Here is a 19,602-nt window from a genome sequence, read left to right as displayed (position 1 = left end):
TTGTTTGAACTGAATGATGAAAAATATATAATAATAATAATAATAGTAATAATAATAAATGACTCTCTGGTCAGATTTTGTATACATTCCTCACCTGTCTCCCTGTCTTGCTTGGCGTGACTTTAGTTTCTGCCTAAAAAATTCAATAGCCGGAGCAGCGGGACCGAGACCCTGACAACACAGGTTTGATACCGCGTGCAGAGAGGTGTGTTTATTTATTTATTTTTTCCTTACCGCGTCTGCACAGATCTGATTAACTGAAGAGTGTGTTTGGTGATCTTGCCCCACACGTGATTGGTTAGTGAGTTTACTGTGCCGCAAAGCTTGTATACAATTAAATCATTCTTAGTACAATTAAATGCAAACGTTGTCCAACGAACCCAGACCGTGGTCCGCCTATTAGTGACCTCTGTTATAAAGTATTGGGTTGAAAATATACTTATTTTTCACCAAAATTTACAAATAAATACTTAAAAAATCCTACAATGTGTTTTTTTTCTTACATTTTGTCTCATTGTTAAAGTTAAAGACCTCTCTTATCTTTTTAAGTAGGAGAACTTGCACAATCAGTGTCTGACAATCATTTTTTTGGCCTACTGTACATAGATATAATATTCCAACAATACTGTGCATACAAATACAGTGTAAACATTTATGAAAATTGGTATTTATGAGTATTGTTTACACACTGATGCAGTGTCAAACATGTAGTACTGAGATACACAGTGTGTGTGTGTGTGTGTGTGCGTGTGTGTGTGTTTACCTGCGATGACCTGTAGGTGAGGTAATGGAGGAGGTGGTGCTCGTGGTGGTGGTAACGGAGGAGCTGGAGGCTGTGGAGGTCACAGCATCATCCTGCCTCCTCCCAAACGAACCGCTAAACAGGAAACGCATCGGATCATATCAGACACAAAGATCACCTCTTAAAATGTACAAGTTTTAACACATTTTTTTTCTCCACGGTGAAGTCGTTTTCAATATCCTCGCTATCTACAACCCCTTTATCACCCAATGCCTCCAGAGATGGGAAGGCTATTATGACCTCACTTTTAAGCACTGGAGCTCAACACGCTTGCAGGAGTACACTAATTGCTAATTGCTAACACATACCCAGGCCAGCTAGTACACTAAGGGAAGGAGGAGAGGGAGGTACATCCGTCTTATTCTTTACTCATAACACTCAATTTTAAATAAGAAATTCTACTACCTTTAGAATAGAATATTTTATATAGGACTAAACCTAATGAAAACAGCTATTTAGCTTGTAAAATGTACACTGTGTCCAAATGTTTCTAGAAACACCTTTTAATAAATGCATTTTTCAGCTTTCAAATTGCTGACACAGATGTGCAAACCCAAACTATGGCTGTAGAGAAGTACTGCCAAAAAAAGGCCTCTATTCTAAGAATCTATTGTGTGATTGCAGCCATGTTTAGTGCCAGTTTTAGGCGTATAAAACAACCTCATGCAACCAGGCTGTTTAATTTAAAAGTATCTTTACCATTTAACCTTTTTTTGTCCAACTAGAACTAACCAATATGCACATCTGCAGATACACATTTCCTAAAAAACTCAGAACTGTTCTCAGAGAACATCTTGAGCAAAGAAATCTCCTCAAAAACACATCAACAGACATCATTCATTCAAAACAGACAGCTATAGGTGGCAGTAGGGTAAGGCAGGTGCCGCATGCAGTGTGGCAGGTGTTGTAGGTGCGGTCAGCGGACTTGTGCCGGGGGCGGGTACCTGCGGTGTATGCTGTAAGCCTGGCTGTAGGAGGAGTGCGGGGACTGCCAGGCTTTAGTGCTGTTAGGCTCCAGGCTGGAAGCAGAGGACGACTTGGCCGGGAGGTCACGGGAGCTGCCACTGCGGCCGAGGGTTAGAGAGTGGGAGGTGCTGCAGCGTGACAGCGGCAGGCCACAGGGTGGGTTAGCAGGAGGACAGGGGGCACATATATAAACACACACAAACACACATATATATATACACACACGCACACATACATATATATACACATATACACACACAAACACACATACAAAAGTGTCCTGTACTAGAGAGAGGTGATAATGTCATCTTTCATTAAGGTGAAAATATATTTGCAATACTTTGTGTAAATATTGTGATTAAATTAACATTGCGTAATATCTGCCCACAATCAATATCTCTGTTAAAATGTGTGCATTTTATATTATTTCTATTTTTATTTGTTACTTTTAATTAAAATTTTAGTCACAATTAAATGTTATTTACATGTAAGAATATAAGTATAAATGATAAACGAATGTATAAATTAAACATATTGGGTTTTCATAGTTGTACACATTAAAATATAATTACAAAATAGTAATTATCAAAAAGCTTTGAAGATAAAATATCTAAATAATTATTCACAAACTGTCATTTTAACACTCGTTTGTCAAAATCAGTTTAAATCACAAATCTACCAATTGTTCAGGTAAATATATTGTTCAGGCCCAATCAGCCATTCTGTTAGCATTTGTTAGCCTGGTAGAGCCAGTGTACCATAAAAGAAGCCACTGTGTTTAGGATAATTGATATTTGACTTTTGAGACAAAAGGGAAAAGACTAGGGATGCACTGATGTGGAAATTCTGGGCTGATGCCAACCTCTGATATTATACATGCATAAATCATCAGTCAAAATTTTATAGTGGCTCTTCATTATTTAAAAATGTTCTGCATTGTACATTAATCCGAGTCATCCAAACTATGAGGAAAGTCATATGGAATTATTTAGTAAACAAAAAACAAAATCTATTTTAGATTTTTAAAAAAGTAGTAACTCTTGCTTAGATGATATTGGCTACAATTTCTCAGTCAGCTTTATAAGGTAGAGACACCTTGAACAGCTTTCAGTTAACAGCTGTGCTGAACTTGTCAAGCGTTAATTACATTAATTTCTTGCCTCTTAATGTGTTTGAGACCATCAGTTGTGTTGTAAAGAGACAGAATCGGTATACAGTAAATATCCCTATTTGAGTAATGTTCTAATCCTTATTAATGCAAAAACTCAAATTTCAAGAAATTTTAAAGTATCCTCAAGTGCGGACACAAAGACAATCCAAAAACGTTTAAAAGGATGAAATTGTCCCTCATCAGGACCGCACCAGGAAATGAAGACCCAGTTGTGTGCAAGATTTTGACGGGTACTGTATATTTGCTGAAATTGATATACACATTTGTAACTTTATGACTAGATTTTGTCTATTTTGTCGCTTAAAATATCTGTCCAGTCGACTGCTGATTTAAAAAAAAAAAAAAAGAAAAAAAAGCAATTATTGGCAGATACCGAAAAAAAAAATCACTGTGCATCCCTAGAAAAAAAACAGGCAAAATTTACAATTTTCAAACATTTAAAGACATGAAGACAGACAGATCAGACATGAACAGAACCAGCTGAAGAACATCCAGATGATGCACATGACCTTATGTTTACACAGTAAAAGGCAAGCACATGCATGCAAACAGCAGCTCTAACACTATCGAGCATTAGCTTTAGCACGAGTGAAGAGGTCTAGGCTAGGGTAATGATGAAATTAGATGGATTTCACAGTTCATCTTTTAACACTGTAATTGCCATTATGATTTTATATATGGCACTTTTTACTGAATGAATGTTAGAGGAGATATGGGTTTAATATGGGTTAAGTGTTTTATGAAGCCTTTGGTTCTAGATCAGTGGTCTGCACAATTGATAAAAGTATATCTATTGATCTGTAGCCACTGTAGCTAAGATTAGCACTTAGCTACCGACAGCTAGTATTGGTTGTGGCAGCTATAGATAGATAGCTAGGCTAACTCTGTGACAGCCAGCTACTATAAATTACATGCTGTTATAACTAATTTAGTAACTATCAGCCAGCGCCCATTATGCCAAGAAAAGCTAAGCTAGCAACTAAATATAAGTGTATTATTTTTGTGCCGAATTATGGTATAACTTTACTGAACAGGTTGTTGGTATCAAAGCTAAGTAGCCTGGGTTTGCTGTAATAAGTGACAATTATGATTACTATACTTAAAGGATAATTTAGGAAATATAAGTCAAAAACTTTCCACAGTTACAATTCCCAACAGCTAACTTAGCTACTATAAGCTAATATCAGTTACAGCTACTATACCCAATATACCTAACTTTTTTTTTTTTTTTACCAAAATGTGCTAGTTCCAGCTACAGTTTCTACAGGTAATGGTTAACTTAGCCACTATCAGCTATTATCAGTTATAGGCTCATTTTGTGACGGTCCTCATCAGTCCTGGTTACAGCAACTGCAGCAAACATGCTAAATTAGCAACCATCAACTACTATACACTGTGTTCCAAATTATTATGCAAAAAGTGTTTAGGAGTGATAAGGTAAGATTTTTTTTGTTTGTCAGTTAAACTCATCGATGGTGATGTGTTTCAGGGCTCTTTGTATCACTGAAAGCAATTGCAGACACCTGTGCTAATTATTTGGTAGGTGTGTCCAATTAAAGGCAAGACTACTTAAGAAGGCTGTCCCACATTATTAAGCAGCCTACATTTTTAGCCAAAATGGGAAAGAAAAAGGATGTGTCGGCTGCTGAGAAGCAACAAATTGTGGAGTGTTTAGGTCAAGGCATGACTAAAATCAACATTGCCAAGACACTTCATTGTGATCATCGCACAATCAAGAAGTATGTGCTGATAAAGGAAAATTGAGGACTCTTTCCAACAGGCAATTCTGTCAAGTTAAAAGAGCAGCTGCAAAAATGCTTTGTCATAGCAGCAGACAAGTTTTTGAAGCTGCTGGTGCCTCCAACATCCCCCGAACAACAAGATGCAGGGTCCTTCCATCCTGTCGACCTCCTCTACCCAATGCACACAATCAGAAATGGCTCCAGTGGTCCAAACAACACATGAAGACTGACTCCAAAACTGTTTTGTTCACCGATGAGTGCCGTGCAACACTCGATGGTCCAGATGGATGGAGTGGTGGATGGCTGGTTGATGGACACCCCATGCAAAAAAGGCTATGGCTCCAAAAAGGAGGAGGTGGAGTAATGTTTTGGGCTGGAATCATGGGGAGAGAGATTGTCGGGCCCTTTAGGATCCCTGAAGGGGTAAAGATGACCTCCATAATGTATGTGAAGTTTCTCAAACAGCACTTCCTGCCATAGTTCAAGAAGAAGAATCGTGCATTCCGCAGCAAGATCATTTTCATGCATGATAATGCAATGTCTCATGCTGCAAAGAACACATCTGCATCTCTGGCTGCTATGGGCATAAAAGGGGACAAACTTATGGTGTGGCCGCCATGCTCCCCTGACCTCAACCCTATTGAGAACCTCTGGAGCATCATCAAAAGGAGTGTCTATGATGGTGGGAGGCAGTTCACATCTAAGCAACAGCTCTGGGAGGGTATTCTGTCCGCATGCAAAACAATTTAAGCAGATACCATCCAAAATCTGACAAATTCAATGGACGAGAGAGTTCAGAAGATCCTTTCGAACAAGGGGTCCTATGTGCAATTGTAAGATCTCCTAGAATAAAGTTTTGACTGGAAAACTGTTTGATTTCAGTTTGTAATAACCTGCTAATGCTTATAATTTCATAAATGACCAATTTTTTGTTCTTTATAAAAATAAAAAGGTTGAAAACTCTGCTGTGCATAATAATTTGGAACATGCATTTTGAGTGCATTTTGAGTGTTTTATTTTTTTTAAATATACTGCTATCATTGGCACTTTGTTCAAAAACCTTTCAGTTGTACTCTAATAGTCGATGACTAGAAAATTACAATGACTGCAATTCATATAGGTAATTTTGGAAAATCTGAGAAAATATTATTTGCATAATAATTTGGAACACAGTGTATTTTGGCTACTATAGACTACCATTGGGTCTATGGGCGTTTTCTTGTTAATGCTAAACTTTAGCATCCCTAAAAATTACAGAGAAAGGTTTAATAACGATGATAAAAATTAATATTATAAATACATTTCTGTTGAAACTATACAAGAATGTCAAGCCCACATGACCAAAAAGTCCTGTGTGAGAGAACCGGCAGACCACTGTTCTAGATAAGGCATGACCTATGTTCGGTTCTAGATAAGGCTAACCTGCGCTGGTAGCTGGAAGTTCGGTTCTGTGTTGTGGTTCCATCGCTGTTCTTCAGTTCCTCGTCCCAGCGCCTCCGAGTGTACGAACCGCTGCGCACCAGGCTAGCCGCCGAGTCCCTGAGAACCAGAGACTACAATAGTACCGATAGTACCGCAGCTACCACCCAGTAGATCCCGCTAACCGTACCAGCCAGTAATACATGTTTATAATGCACCGGTGTTCTCAACAGAGAGACATAACTGTACATGAAGATGTGAACCAAAGTAAAAATGGAAATTCTGAATGTATGTTTTCTTTGATACTACAGTATATGGAACGCTAACCCCTAATATTGACAGTAGCAGGCAAACGTGTGAACTTTAACATTTTGACAAATGAATTACATTTAAATACTGAAGTTGGAAAACATTATAAAACTTCTCAAAGCAGAGTAGCCACATTTTATTGAAACGAAACACAATCAAATTGTTTATTTGTGACACAGGGTACCAATACCAAAGTACCCGATTAATATTTTACCTGATATGACAGAAACAGTCAAGACCAATTCAAGACAGAGTAGGTTCTTGACAGAGTAGGCAGGCCACACTAAAAAGTTCTAAATAATAACTGGGTAATTGTGTTATTTTTTGCACTATAACACAGTAAAATTCTCAGTGCACCATATAATTCGGTGTGTTTTATGTATGAATTTTACCAGTCAGGTTGTAAAGAAGCAGTAAAGCTACTCTGCTGAAGTACAGCATTATACAGGAGTTTCAGTTTAGTTCTTTAGCAGTTAGAGCTGGGCGATTAATCGATTTTATTAATTAATTCGAATTTACAGTTAAGGACGATGTGTTTTTATGAAAATCGATTTTCTCTGAGTTTCTCCTCCCTCCCTCCCTCGTTCAGAGGTGAGTATTATCAGCCTGCAGTCTGCTGCTAACCCCGTCTAGCACTGCTGGAGCAGAATTAGCATTACCCGCTAAAGACTAACTTTATGGCCTTTCAGAGGTGAGTATTATCTGCCTGTAGCCTGCACATTTACCATGTTAAAACAAGCTGCGTGGGACGAATCGCTAGCTAATATCGCCCTGGTTTACCAGACCACTCAGGGTTCCTCAGTGTAGCGCTGTCGGGCGGCAGTTAGGCGATATTAGTGGTTAGCCACTCCTCTATCCCATTATCTCCCTTTGACCTCCTTTAGGCCCTTTAAAAATATGTTTTTACCTATACCTTCTATTACTTTTGTTCTTCACTATCGTAGGTGGCTTTGGACAAAAGCATCTGCCAAATGTAATGTAATGTAACTTAGCTTTTACAGTTTTAATTGCTAAATTAGAAGGTAAACATGGCGACACCCTAAGTGCCGCTTAAAATGTGTTTTATAATCCAGTACCTCTTATGTATGAAAATAGAAGAGAAAATAGACGTTTCTTGATAGTGTCCCCTTATATTTTGAGGCGCCTTATAGTGCAAAAAATCTGATATATATATATATATATATATATATATTTATTTATTTTGACTGACATGATGGAAATCTCTGATATAGCTGATGAGATCAGAAAGTAAAATACTTTTTATTTATACTGAAATATGGATGAAATATTAAACCATAAATTCACTGTCTTCCCTCTCTTTCTGTTTGTCTGTCTCTTTGTCTGTCTCTTTGTCTTGGAGTTAAAGGTCACCTTCCGCGAAAATCCGATTTTTCTTGTTTTTTGTGGAATACAGTAGGTTTCTCCGAGTTGAATGTGTACACCTGCACATTAAACTGTTTTGCAGCCCCCATTGTCTGCAGGAGCTAAGCAAAGAAATCCCCCCTCCCCCCCTCCGAAAAACGGGTGAATTTTGAATTATCTTTCTGCCTACGTAGGCAGAAACTCACAGACCAGCCCACCTTGGCTCGAGAAACTCCCAGAGGCGGAGCTGAAGCGACGCAACATCACCGCTCATCAGTTAGGAGGTGGGAGGCAGTGAGCGGCAGAGCGGTGGAGGGGCGTCGCAGTGCTCCTAGCCAATCAGAGGAGAGATATTTGCATGCTGTTTGCATGTATGAATATTCATGAGCAAAGCTGGAATCCGGTCATTTTGGACACACCCCTAAAACAGTCCATTAAAAAAGAGCTATACAGAGACACCTGAGCACTTTTTTTTTTTTACAAAAACAGCTCACATGTCATTCATTCATACTAGAGACCACAACTAGACATTTTAAAATGAAAGAAAAAACGACGGAAGGTGACCTTTAATGAGTAAATGCAAATTGTGCGCTTAATTATTGCTTTTTCTTTTTAACCCCCATCAGCCCCGCTTTTATTATGAAATGCACAAAACACCAAAAAATAGTAAAAACATTTGACTGCTACTGTAAATTCACTGTATTCTGTACTGCAGTACTGGACCTGTACTCTTAACAGTGCGAACACCAGCATTGTGGGCCAACACACCATGCTCAGCTGACTGCCATCATCACACTGCAATACACAGCAGTGAACAGCCGGGGGCACTCCAGCAGCTCACACACAGTAACACAGGTGATCTCACACTTCTCCTTACCTGTTCTCCTTCTCATCGATGTCTGAAGTGCTGGCCAGTCTGCGGGGGATGGTGGGAGCGACGTACGCTAAACGGGTTTTCTCCTTCTCCTGGAGGACAAACAAACAAACGCCTGGTTATTGGATATTGGATGTTATGGATGTTGGTATAATTGGGCAGGACAAGGAAGTGTTGCAATCTTTTGGAGACATTCTTGGAAAACCAATGGCTGGTGTTTGTGGGTGAGAATTATCCTGCTGAAAAATGTTGGTTGGAAGACCTGCAATGAGAAGTGGTAGTGTCCCTCGTCTTATTACACTCATATGCAATACTGCAGCAGTTTGGGCAACTCCATAGAAAAGGCAGAAATGCTCACTATGAGGCCTCCATCCTCAATTCTGACCATCCTCGAACCCCAAAATGAACCTGAAAACGTCACTAACTCTGCTGAAATGCAGCATTACAGAGGAGTTTCAGTTTAGTTCTCCAGCATTACCTGCTAAGCGCTAGCCATTCGGCTGTTCAGAGGTGAGTATTATCCTGTAGCCTGCTGCTAACACCGGCTAGCACTGCTGGGGAGGCATTAGCATTACCCGCTAGCCATTTGGCCATTCAGAGTATTATCGGCCTTTAGTCTGTGCCTTTATCTTGTTAAAACAAGTACTGTGTGGGACGAATGGCTAGCTAACATCACCCTGCCTTCCCTGCTAATGCTCCAGCCTTAGTGGAAAAGTGGAAATCTAAGCTTACTGTAAGTAAACGGAAGCGCTTTTTTCACCCAAATAAACAGTTTTCAGGAGAAACATCTGTGTAGATTAATATTCAGCGCTGGTTTGACAGGTCTGACTCGTCTAAAAATGTTTTTTAAAGAATTACAGTCTTGTTACTTAGCTTAGCTTTACAGGTCTCGCTGCTGGGGGGGGGGGGCTGAATTAGTAGGGAAAAATGGGGACACCCCTGTTCCTAACAAGTACTGCCTAAAATGTGCCTTATAATCCAGTGCATCTTGTGTATGAAAACAGACTAGAGAATAGACGCTTAAAATACAGTATATGTTTTTGGTTTATAACACCAGTGCAAATAAAGGTGATTGTGTCTGGCCGACAAATAGCCTTAAAGGTGGTAAATTCTTCTAACGTTTATCCATCCTACTTCCCTTAGCCCAGTAATGCGTCATCTCTCAAAGTCAACAATTTCTCACTTGCCTATCAAAATAAGCCTCTGTTAGCCTTTTATAGGCAAGTTGGGAAAGTTTAACATCCTGAATTGGGACTATTACCGTAATTTTCGGACTATAAGGCGCACTTAAAAACTTTTAATTTTCACAAAAATTGACAGTGCGCCTTTTGTATGGATTTTACCCGTCAGGTTGTAAGGAGCAGTAAACACACACTCGGTGCAGCGTTATAGAGAGTTTCAGTGCTATACAGAGTCCAGAGCCGTGCAGCTCCGAGGCTGGAGCAGCAATAGCATTAGCTAGCTTATTCACTGTTCAGAGATCAGTATTATCTAAATTATCTAAAGTAAACACACACTCCGTGCAGAGCCGTGCAGCTCCGTGGCTGGAGCAGCAATAGCATTAGCTAGATGCTAACCGCTAAGCTAGCTAGCTTTTTCACTGTTCAGAGATCAGTATTATCTAAATTTAGTACTTTTAATACTGCTGGAGCAGTATTATTAGAATTAGATGCTAATCGCTAAGCGTTCACCGTTCAGAGGTGAGTTATCAGCCTGTAAGTCTGTGCTGCTTTGCCTGGCTAGCATTAGCTAGATGCTAAGCGCTAACTCTCTCAGAGGTGAGTTTTATCAGCCTGTAATCTGCTTGTTTACCGTGTTAAAACAAGCTACGGGGGACGAATCGCTAGCTAATATCTCACTGTCTTACCAGAACACGCAGGATTACTCAGTGTAACGCTGTCGTTTAAGTTTGGGTTAACTTTACTAGTTTAGGTGACTTAGCTAGCGTGCTAGCGGATAGCTATGCTAACGCTGGTGCAGCAAGCCTTAGTGGACATCTGGAAATCTAAGCTTACTGTAAATAAACTGAAGCACGTTACTCACCCAAATAAACAGCTTTCAGGAGAGGAATCTGTGTAGATTAATATCCAGCACTCGTTTGACTTTGAAAGAGCTAGATTTGTATACTGAGACGCTCCACCGGCAAGACACCCCCCGTGGGGGAAGGGAAACATGGCGCCACCCCTGTTCACTTTGATATAGGCACCCTTTCTAGTGTCACTTAACGCGCCTTATAATGCGATGCGCCCTATGTATGGAAAAATACCAGAAAATAGGCGTTCTTTGATAGTGCGTCTTATAATACGGTGCGCCTTATAGTCCGAAAAATACGGTAATCTGAAATAGTCGCTTAATCGTGAAGACTATTTATATGTTGACATCGCTGAACCCCTTTCCTGGACTGACCTTCTCCTTGTCCTTGTTGTCCAGTGAGGAGGACAGACGAGGTGAGGAAGCTGACCGCATCACTCCGGTCGTATCCTTCTCCTTCTGAGCCTCCTTAGTGGCGCTGATCTCCGCCAGCGCACCGTAACTGCCAGTCTTCCTCAGACCCAGCCTCCAGGAGGCAGGACTCTCGTCCTTACGCTCCTCCTCCTTAGGAGACACCTGGGACGTCTTTCCAGCAGGTACAGCCACCTGAAGAAAGACAGGAAGAAGAATATAACCGATTTGGCTTCCAGGTGACCCACAACATCAGCAACACCTGTGTAAATGCTGGAAATGGAGCTACAGTAGGAAAGCCAGGTAAAAGCCCAGTCACACCAGCCTTACTTACTGGGAAAATATATTTAATTTAATAGTGGTGCTGCACTAATAACACAAACCTGATTTTAAACTGAACATCTCAAACTAAATCTAAGACAAATCTAAATCCAGATAAAACTGAATTGAAACTGAATCTAAATGCAGCTTAAGCTTAAAATAAATCTAAACGCAGCTCAAAACAAAACGAATCTCAAAGCCTTAAAGGCGTGTTTTACAGAAAGTAACTTTCAGACAAGAAGAAGAAGAAGCACACATCAGATACCAAACCCAGCTCAACTGTTCGACTGAATCTGAACTCTCCTTCTTTATTAAAATTCTAATACTAAATCTTAAGGGCCAAAAGTAGGCGGGGTCATAGGGCCACTGGGTCCAACAACACTGCACATCACCAAGCTTCTGATGTATTGTACATGTACATATCCAGTGTAACTGTGGCTCAGCAGAGGCATGGAGAATAAAGGCAGTGGTCAGATCAGAGTGGGAGGGGGGAGGCAGGTAAAAGCAGAGGGGGCAGCTGGAAAAGGAAGTGTTGGGCTGATCCATCAAACACCACATCTGAACTCCGCAAGTCCACACACTGAGAAAGGGTTAAAACACATTTATATATCCACACTATATGGACTTAAACTTATACTTATATTTAAGATATATACAGCTCTGGGGGAAAAAAAGACCACTAAAAAAAGATGAGTTTCTTTCACTTTACCAAATTAAAAACCTCTGGAGTATAATCAAGAGGAAGATGGATGATCATAAGCCATAATGAAACCAAAATGAACTGCTTGAATGTTTGCACCAGGAGTGGCATAAAGTTATCCAAAAGCAGCGTGTAAGACTGAACTCTTAAAACTTTATGAATATGAACTTTTTTTCTTTGCATTATTATTTCAGCCATTTCTCATTTTCTGCAAATAAATGCTCTAAATGCTCTATTTTTATTTGAAATGTGAAAGAAATGTCAGTAATTTATAGAATAAAACAACAATGTTCAATTTACTCAAACATATACCTATAAATAGCAAAATCAGAGAAACTGATTCAGAAACTCTGGTCTCTTTATTTTTCCAGAGCTGTATATATACTGCCTGGCCAAAAATGGGTCACTGCCTGCATTTGATTGTGGAAAAGATATTAATCTGTTTTAGAAGAGTCAAATCTAAAAACATCTAAGGAGATTGCTGAAACTACTAAAATCAGTTTAAGAACCACCCAACACATTATTAAAAAGTACCAAGGGGAAACATTATCTTTAAGGAATGTGTGTAAAAAATCTTGAATAAATGTTTGGTGAAATTAAATCACAGAAAAAAGCAACACTTAAACTCAAGGATATGTTTAATAGTGATAGTAAGAGCATTCCCACAAGCACAATGTGAAGAGAACTCAAGGGATTGGGATTGAACAGCTGTGTAGCCTTAAGGTGTCCCTGTATCAGTGAGGCTATCTGGCAAAAATGCCTTTAATTTGCTAGGGGGCATAAAGATTGAACTCTGGAGCAATGGAAGAAGGTCATGTGGTCTGATGAGTTCAGATTTCCTTGTTTCCGATCGATGGAGCATCAGGGTAAGAGAGGTGCTGAAGTGTCTACTGTACGAGCCTGTGGGGGCAGTGTTATGATCTGAGGATGCTGTTGGTCAGGTCTGAGAAGACTCTGGACTAAAATAAATGCTGTGACATTGAAGAAGTTTCTATAAACAATGCCACAGCAAATGTGTGCTGTAATCAAAGCTAAAGGAGGTCCAACCAAATATTAGTGTGTGAACTTTTTTTTGGCCGGGCAGTTTATATAATAGTAGTACACTGGCTGGTGTAGCGTTGTGGATAACACCACAACCTCCTGGAAAATACTCAAAAATTTACATCAAAGCTCTGGGTAAAAGATCAAATAGACACTTTGCAAACACGTTAAACATTTCACCACATCAGCACAGTTAGTTTTAGTACATCAACACATGTTAGCTCAAAGTTAAGGCGATAGTTAATCAAAAACTGTGTTCCTCTTACCAGCATAGAAAGGTTTGTTTCTATAGTTTTACACTGGAGCTACGAGGCTAATGTAGCTAGCTCAGAAAATACACACTCCACTAATTAAAAGCACTAGCACGGTGGTAGCTGCACTAGACCTTTGGCAGAGCTGTAATGGCTGTTACAGGTATGAATGATTGACTGTCTCTATTTTCAGCTTGACTAAAAAAAAAAAAAAAAGAAAAAGGTTATTAACCATTATTAAACATTATTACCTCTACACAGGTGGTTATGATTCAGTTTGTGGACTAAGCATTTTAATACAGCTTCCACCATTTCTTAATCATCAATGTAAGCCTTGTAGCTCCAGCGTGAAACTAACCAGGCCAACAGACTACGTTTTTTTTTTTTTGGCAAACTATCGCTTTGATCGGCACACAGCACCAGCAGCAGAAGCGTTCTGCGCATGTAGCGGCTAATGCTACACATAGCACAGCCTACAACAAACAGGACTGGCACAGCCGCAGGACGGGCAGCCTGAGCCGCACAATGCACTGAGCCAATAAGAGGAGAGGTTAAGGGTCTCGGATTAGGCAGGCTGCGTTCTAATTTGTTGTTATGCACATGTTTTTAGGAGGGGTGTAGGCTGGTAGTCGGGGGGCTGGGCAGGAGGTAAAACACAAACGCTGGAACACAATGAAGCCTCACCATCGCTTTTTTGGGCACAAGAGAAATGCCAGTTTTTCGCAAGCCTTGACGCCACAATGCAGGACAAGTAGCTTCACCCGCCGCCGGACTGAGGGCAGCAATTAAATCAGACTAAAGCCAATCACAGCAAGGGGGAGGAGTCAACAGAGAGGGAGAAAGAAAGAAAGAAAGAAAGAAAGAAAGAAAGAAAGAAAGAAAAAGAAAAGAAGAGTCTCAGGAGAAAGAACAGATGAAGTGGAGGAGAGAGAAGAACAGAAAGTGCGTGAATGACAGAAATAAAGAGACAGCAGTAAAAGAACATGGACACTGTATGGGACAGTATGATAAAGAAAGAAAACGTAAAAAAAAAAGTGGAAAAATGCAAAAATACAAACCTTTACTTCATATCCACGGTCATATTTAGTATCTATGATTATGTGGCAACGCTTAATTTTCCAGTGTGAACATATTCGGTATCCACTATGAAATGTTCCAATCTCACAATGAAATACTCAGTACACAGTATTAAATGTTTAATATCCACTATGAGTTATTCAGTATTCACTATGTATTTTTCAGTATCCATTATAAAATGTTCAGAACTAACAATTAATTACTTAGTATCCAGTATTAAATATGTATAAAAGTATATACACTACCGTTCAAAAGTTTGGGGTCACTCAAACAATTTTGTGTTTTCCATGAAAAGTCACACTTATTCACCACCATACGTTGTGAAATGAATAGAAAATAGTCAAGACATTGACAAGGTTAGAAATAATGATTTGTATTTGAAATAACATTGTTTTTACATCAAACTTTGCTTTCATCAAAGAATCCTCCATTTGCAGCAATTACAGCTTTGCACACCTTTGGCATTCTAGCTGTTAATTTGTTGAGGTAAGCTGGAGAAATTGCACCCCACGCTTCTAGAAGCAGCTCCCACAAGTTGGATTGGTTGGATGGGCACTTCTGGCGTACCATACGGTCAAGCTGCTCCCACAACAGCTCAATGGGGTTCAGATCTGGTGACTGCGCTGGCCACTCCATTACCAATAGAATACCAGCTGCCTGCCTCTGCTGTAAATAGTTCTTGCACAATTTGGAGGTGTGTTTAGGGTCATTGTCCTGTTGTAGGAAATTGTAGGAAATTGTACGAAATTGGCTCCGATCAGGCACTGTCCACTGGGTATGGCATGGCGTTGCAAAATGGAGTGATAGCCTTCCTTATTCAGAATCCCTTTTACCCTGTACAAATCTCCCACCTTACCAGCACCAAAGCAACCCCAGACCATCACATTACTGCCACCATGCTTAACAGATGGCGGCAGGCATTCTTCCAGCATCTTTTCATTTGTTCTGCGTCTCACAAACGTTCTTCTTTGTGATCCAAACACCTCAAACTTGGATTCATCCGTCCACAACACTTTTTCCCAGTCTTCCTCTGTCCAATGTCTGTGTTCTTTTGCCCATCTTAATCTTTTTCTTTTATTAGCCAGTCTCAGATATGGCTTTTTCTTTGCCACTCTGCCCTGAAGCCCAAAATCGCGCAGCCGCCTCTTCACTGTAGATGTTGACACTGGTGTTTTGCGGGTACTATTTAATGAAGATGCCAGTTGGGGACCTGTGAGGCGTCTGTTTCTCAAACTAGAGACTCTAATGTACTTATCTTCTTGCTTAGTTGTGCAACGCGGCCTCCCACTTCTTTTTCTACTCTGGTTAGAGCCTGTTTGTGCTGTCCTCTGAAGGGAGTAGTACACACCGTTGTAGGAAATCTTCAATTTCTTAGCAATTTCTCGCATGGAATAGCCTTCATTTCTAAGAACAAGAATAGACTGTCGAGTTTCAGATGAAAGTTCTCTTTTTCTGGCCATTTTGAGCGTTTAATTGACCCCACAAATGTGATGCTCCAGAAACTCAATCTGCTCAAAGGAAGGTCAGTTTTGTAGCTTCTGTAATGAGCTAGACTGTTTTCAGGTGTGTGAACATGATTGCACAAGGGTTTTCTAATCATCAATTAGCCTTCTGAGCCAATGAGCAAACACATTGTACCATTAGAACACTGGAGTGATAGTTGCTGGAAATGGGCCTCTATACACCTATGTAGATATTGCACCAAAACCAGACATTTGCAGCTAGAATAGTCATTTACCACATTAGCAATGTACAGAGTGTATTTGTTTAAAGTTAGGACTAGTTTAAAGTTATCTTCATTGAAAAGTACAGTGCTTTTCCTTCAAAAATAAGGACGTTTCAATGTGACCCCAAACTTTTGAACGGTAGTAAATATAAGTATAAAAATGTAGGTAATTTGTACTACTCTGTTTCACTACATTGTTAAGTAACTTTTATATATGAAGAATAATGATATAAAGAATATTTTTTTGTGCACTGTATTGTTGCCTCTGTCCTGCAGAGGGCAGCAAACCCACAGGAACCCAGAGTGAGGCCATTTTACCTCCTCTACTTGCTCTCTACCAGCCCACATACTCTAATTCCTGGAAATACATCATTCATTCATTCTCTCTCTCACTCTCTCACCTACTCAGTTTCTCCACCTCTCTCTACCTCATCCTCTCCATACTCTTACCTGTTCACCCCAAAACTACAATAACAAAACCTTACAAAGATCAATAAGTAATCTAAAATAATGAGATATTATTAGTTTAATATTCAAGTTCAAGTACTTTTTATTAGTATTTGTATGATCTCAGTAAGTAAAGGTTTATATAGGATGTAAAATAGTGGTGCATAAATGGCGATGCTGTTTTTTGCACATAAACCCATTAAAGAGTGTGATTGATAAATGTTGGAGATAAGTGCTTTATAACTGAATACAGCTTCTGCAGAGAGACTGAACCACTGCTTACCTTTCTGAGAGGTGAGGTTGGGCTGGTCACCTGGTTGGTGGGGCTGGTGGGGCTGGTGGGGGAGGAGACGGTGATGCTAGTGTGGGCGGAGGCAGGAGTGGGGGCTGTGCTGTTGGAGGTGGAGTTGCTGACCGGAGCAGAAGACTTGGTCTTGTCTGGAAAAGAGAAATATATAAAGAGAGGGAAAAAAATGGTGCTGAAAACCGACTAATACACAATGACAAATATATCCATACATCAATAGTTTATCTAATATAGGACTTTAGCACATACTGTTGCTGAACCTAGACCTAACCAACTGCAGCATCCTCAGATCATGGCACTGCCCAGCAGGCTCGTACAGTAGGCTCTTAGCATGATGAGTGCATCACTTTACCTGCCTCTCTTCTTACCCTGATGCTTCATCACTCTGAAACAGGGTAAATCTGGATCTCATCAGACCACATGACCTTCTTCTATTGCTCCAGAGTCCATTCTTTATGCTCCTTAGCAAATTGAAGCCTTTTTCCGTTTAGCTTTACTGATACGCGCTTTTCTAAAAGCTACACAGATGTTTGGTCCCAATCCTGCGAGTCCCTTTCGTATTGTGTGTGTGGAAATTCTCTTACTTTCACTATTAAACATACACCCAAGTTCTACTGTTGTTTTCCTTCAATTTGATTGTACCAAACGTTTAAGTGATTGCAGATCATGATCATTCAGGACTTTTTTTTCCAGCCTCATAAGAAATAAGAAACAACTCATTGCACCAGTTGGTGTTAAATAACTGTGGTTGCCAGCTAAAAGATAATCGCCCATTCAGTAATATTCCAATAGAAGGCTCATATCTTTTTGCTTAGTTAAATGCAGGTGGCGACTTCTTTTTGGGCAGCCAGTGTATTGTGCTTTAAAAAGGAACCAATGTTAAAGTTAAATGGCATATCTTTAATGAGTTGCACAATAAAAATGTTTACACTCTGCAATAGTGCTGTGCGATATGACAATAAATATTGTGGGGACGATGGAAAAGTGTCAATCATCAATTATTCATGCAAATATATAATTAGGCTACGATAAAATGTATTGGCGTAGTCACTTTGCATAAACTCAGTTTATATAAATGATAAAGTAATCTTCACAAAAAAAAAAGCTTCATAATGTGGTTTTGCGACATGATGCTGCTTTACGTTGTTTAACAGACACGCCGGTTTGCAACATGTTTACGTTATTAAACTCATGAGAGCTGAACAATGGAGACACATTGTTCTTTTGAAAAAATGAGCTACTGCATCTACCTCATATGTTTTCAATTGATACATATATATTGCTGCAATAAAAGGTAGTAATTCTCATTTGGGAAAGTTGGGTTTAATGTCACTTTAAAATAAAGTTGGAAAAAATTAAGCAATGATATTTTTTGTCATATTTTTCAAAGAATAACTGAAAACATACTTAAATGTGGTATATCATGATATATATCGTTATTGTGATATAAAAAAGTCCATAGTGTGATAAATGATTTCTCCCATATCCCCCAGCACTACTCTGTAACTGTTTTTTTTTTTGGACTGATTTCTTCATATACTGTATAATTTTGTGATATATTTGTAAACGCTTTAGTAATCAAAGCCTTCATTTAAAGCCTTTATGTTTTGTATTGTACATATTCCTGACAGTAGAATAAGCCACAAACCTAAATAAAAGCCCAGTAATGCAAATAAATAAGTAGAAGAAAAATAATACATCAAATATCAACTCCTGGAGAATACTTTTCAGTAGCAAACAGTGCAGAAGGAGGTGTCTACAAATATGTGGACATGTTGGTCTTTCTAATTGAGAATAAGCCATTAACATTAATGAGCCTCAACCCTGCTACTGTTAGCATGGTGGGTCCATCACTGCTGAGCCTGGCCATTAGCATCATGGCTAATTTCCCCTAAACTTTTCATCCTGCACTTTGCCCTCTTGCTTGCAGAGTGCAGTGTGGGCATGCACTGTCTTGTCTCTTAGGGAGGGGCTAAATTTCCACAGGGTAGGACTAACATGCAAATGAGGCTGGACACACAGAAAACGCACACTAAGTGGGCGTATCTTCATTCTTTACAATAAAAATTAGCTGGTAGCATTAGCACATTAAATGTCCTATTAACAACTAGGGGTGTGACGAGACACTAATATCACGAGATGAGATAAGACACAATACTGGGTTCACGAGAACGAGACGAGATTTAAAAATAAAATTTTAAAGAAAACGTCAAAAACGAAAAATGGCTTGAGAACAAGAGTTTTACTCGACAAAATCATATAACGCAAACTTAACAGACTGGTTTCTCTCACACATTGATTCTATAAGAAATAGGAATAAAAAATAAAACCTTTCTAGGTCTTATATAGTGCAAACATTAAGTTTCCACTGGAGCCAAAATGCAGCCAGACATACAACTTAAAAGTAGCAGAAGCATCTTCTATGCAAATGCCCGAATTTTCCTCTTCTGCTGAGAGCTGCTCTCACTGCTCAGCCACAACACGCGCTGCTATCCCTACTGTGTTGCCAGATCCCTCTTAAAAAGTCCACACTAAACAGTTTTTTTCTCCCCGCGAGACAGGTTTAAGCTTGACGCGAAATATCACGTTTTAATCTCGCGAGATCTCGTGCCTTGAGATCTCATCACACCCCTATTAACAACTGA

The 19,602-nt window shown here is 39.6% G+C and overlaps 2 protein-coding genes across 12 annotated transcripts in view; both read right to left on the bottom strand.

Moving 5' to 3' along the window:
* Window positions 1-19,602, bottom strand: part of rps16 (ribosomal protein S16) — a 1,145,183-nt gene that overhangs the window by 1,027,863 nt on the left and 97,718 nt on the right. The gene's annotated exons all lie outside the window — the stretch shown is intronic.
* The window catches only part of ppp1r12a (protein phosphatase 1, regulatory subunit 12A), a 103,447-nt gene that overhangs the window by 25,924 nt on the left and 57,921 nt on the right, over window positions 1-19,602 (bottom strand). For 6 of the 11 annotated variants that reach the window (XM_022671485.2, XM_022671484.2, XM_049473915.1 and 3 more), the window contains exons 9-15: window positions 16,934-17,088; window positions 14,085-14,195; window positions 11,052-11,282; window positions 8,649-8,737; window positions 6,104-6,220; window positions 1,747-1,896; window positions 764-877 (exon numbers count right to left, since the gene is read on the bottom strand). In XM_022671485.2, coding sequence (XP_022527206.1) covers window positions 764-877; window positions 1,747-1,896; window positions 6,104-6,220; window positions 8,649-8,737; window positions 11,052-11,282; window positions 14,085-14,195; window positions 16,934-17,088 — 967 coding nt within the window. The remainder of the gene's footprint in view (window positions 1-763; window positions 878-1,746; window positions 1,897-6,103; window positions 6,221-8,648; window positions 8,738-11,051; window positions 11,283-14,084; window positions 14,196-16,933; window positions 17,089-19,602) is intronic. The other 5 variants (XM_022671488.2, XM_022671491.2, XM_022671487.2 and 2 more) reach the window with 3 other exon arrangements.

The sequence above is a fragment of the Astyanax mexicanus genome, chromosome 2 (genome assembly GCF_023375975.1).
Source record: "Astyanax mexicanus isolate ESR-SI-001 chromosome 2, AstMex3_surface, whole genome shotgun sequence".
In the NCBI taxonomy this organism is placed as follows: Eukaryota; Metazoa; Chordata; class Actinopteri; order Characiformes; family Acestrorhamphidae; genus Astyanax; species Astyanax mexicanus.
This window is presented reverse-complemented; position numbering and strand designations above follow the sequence as displayed.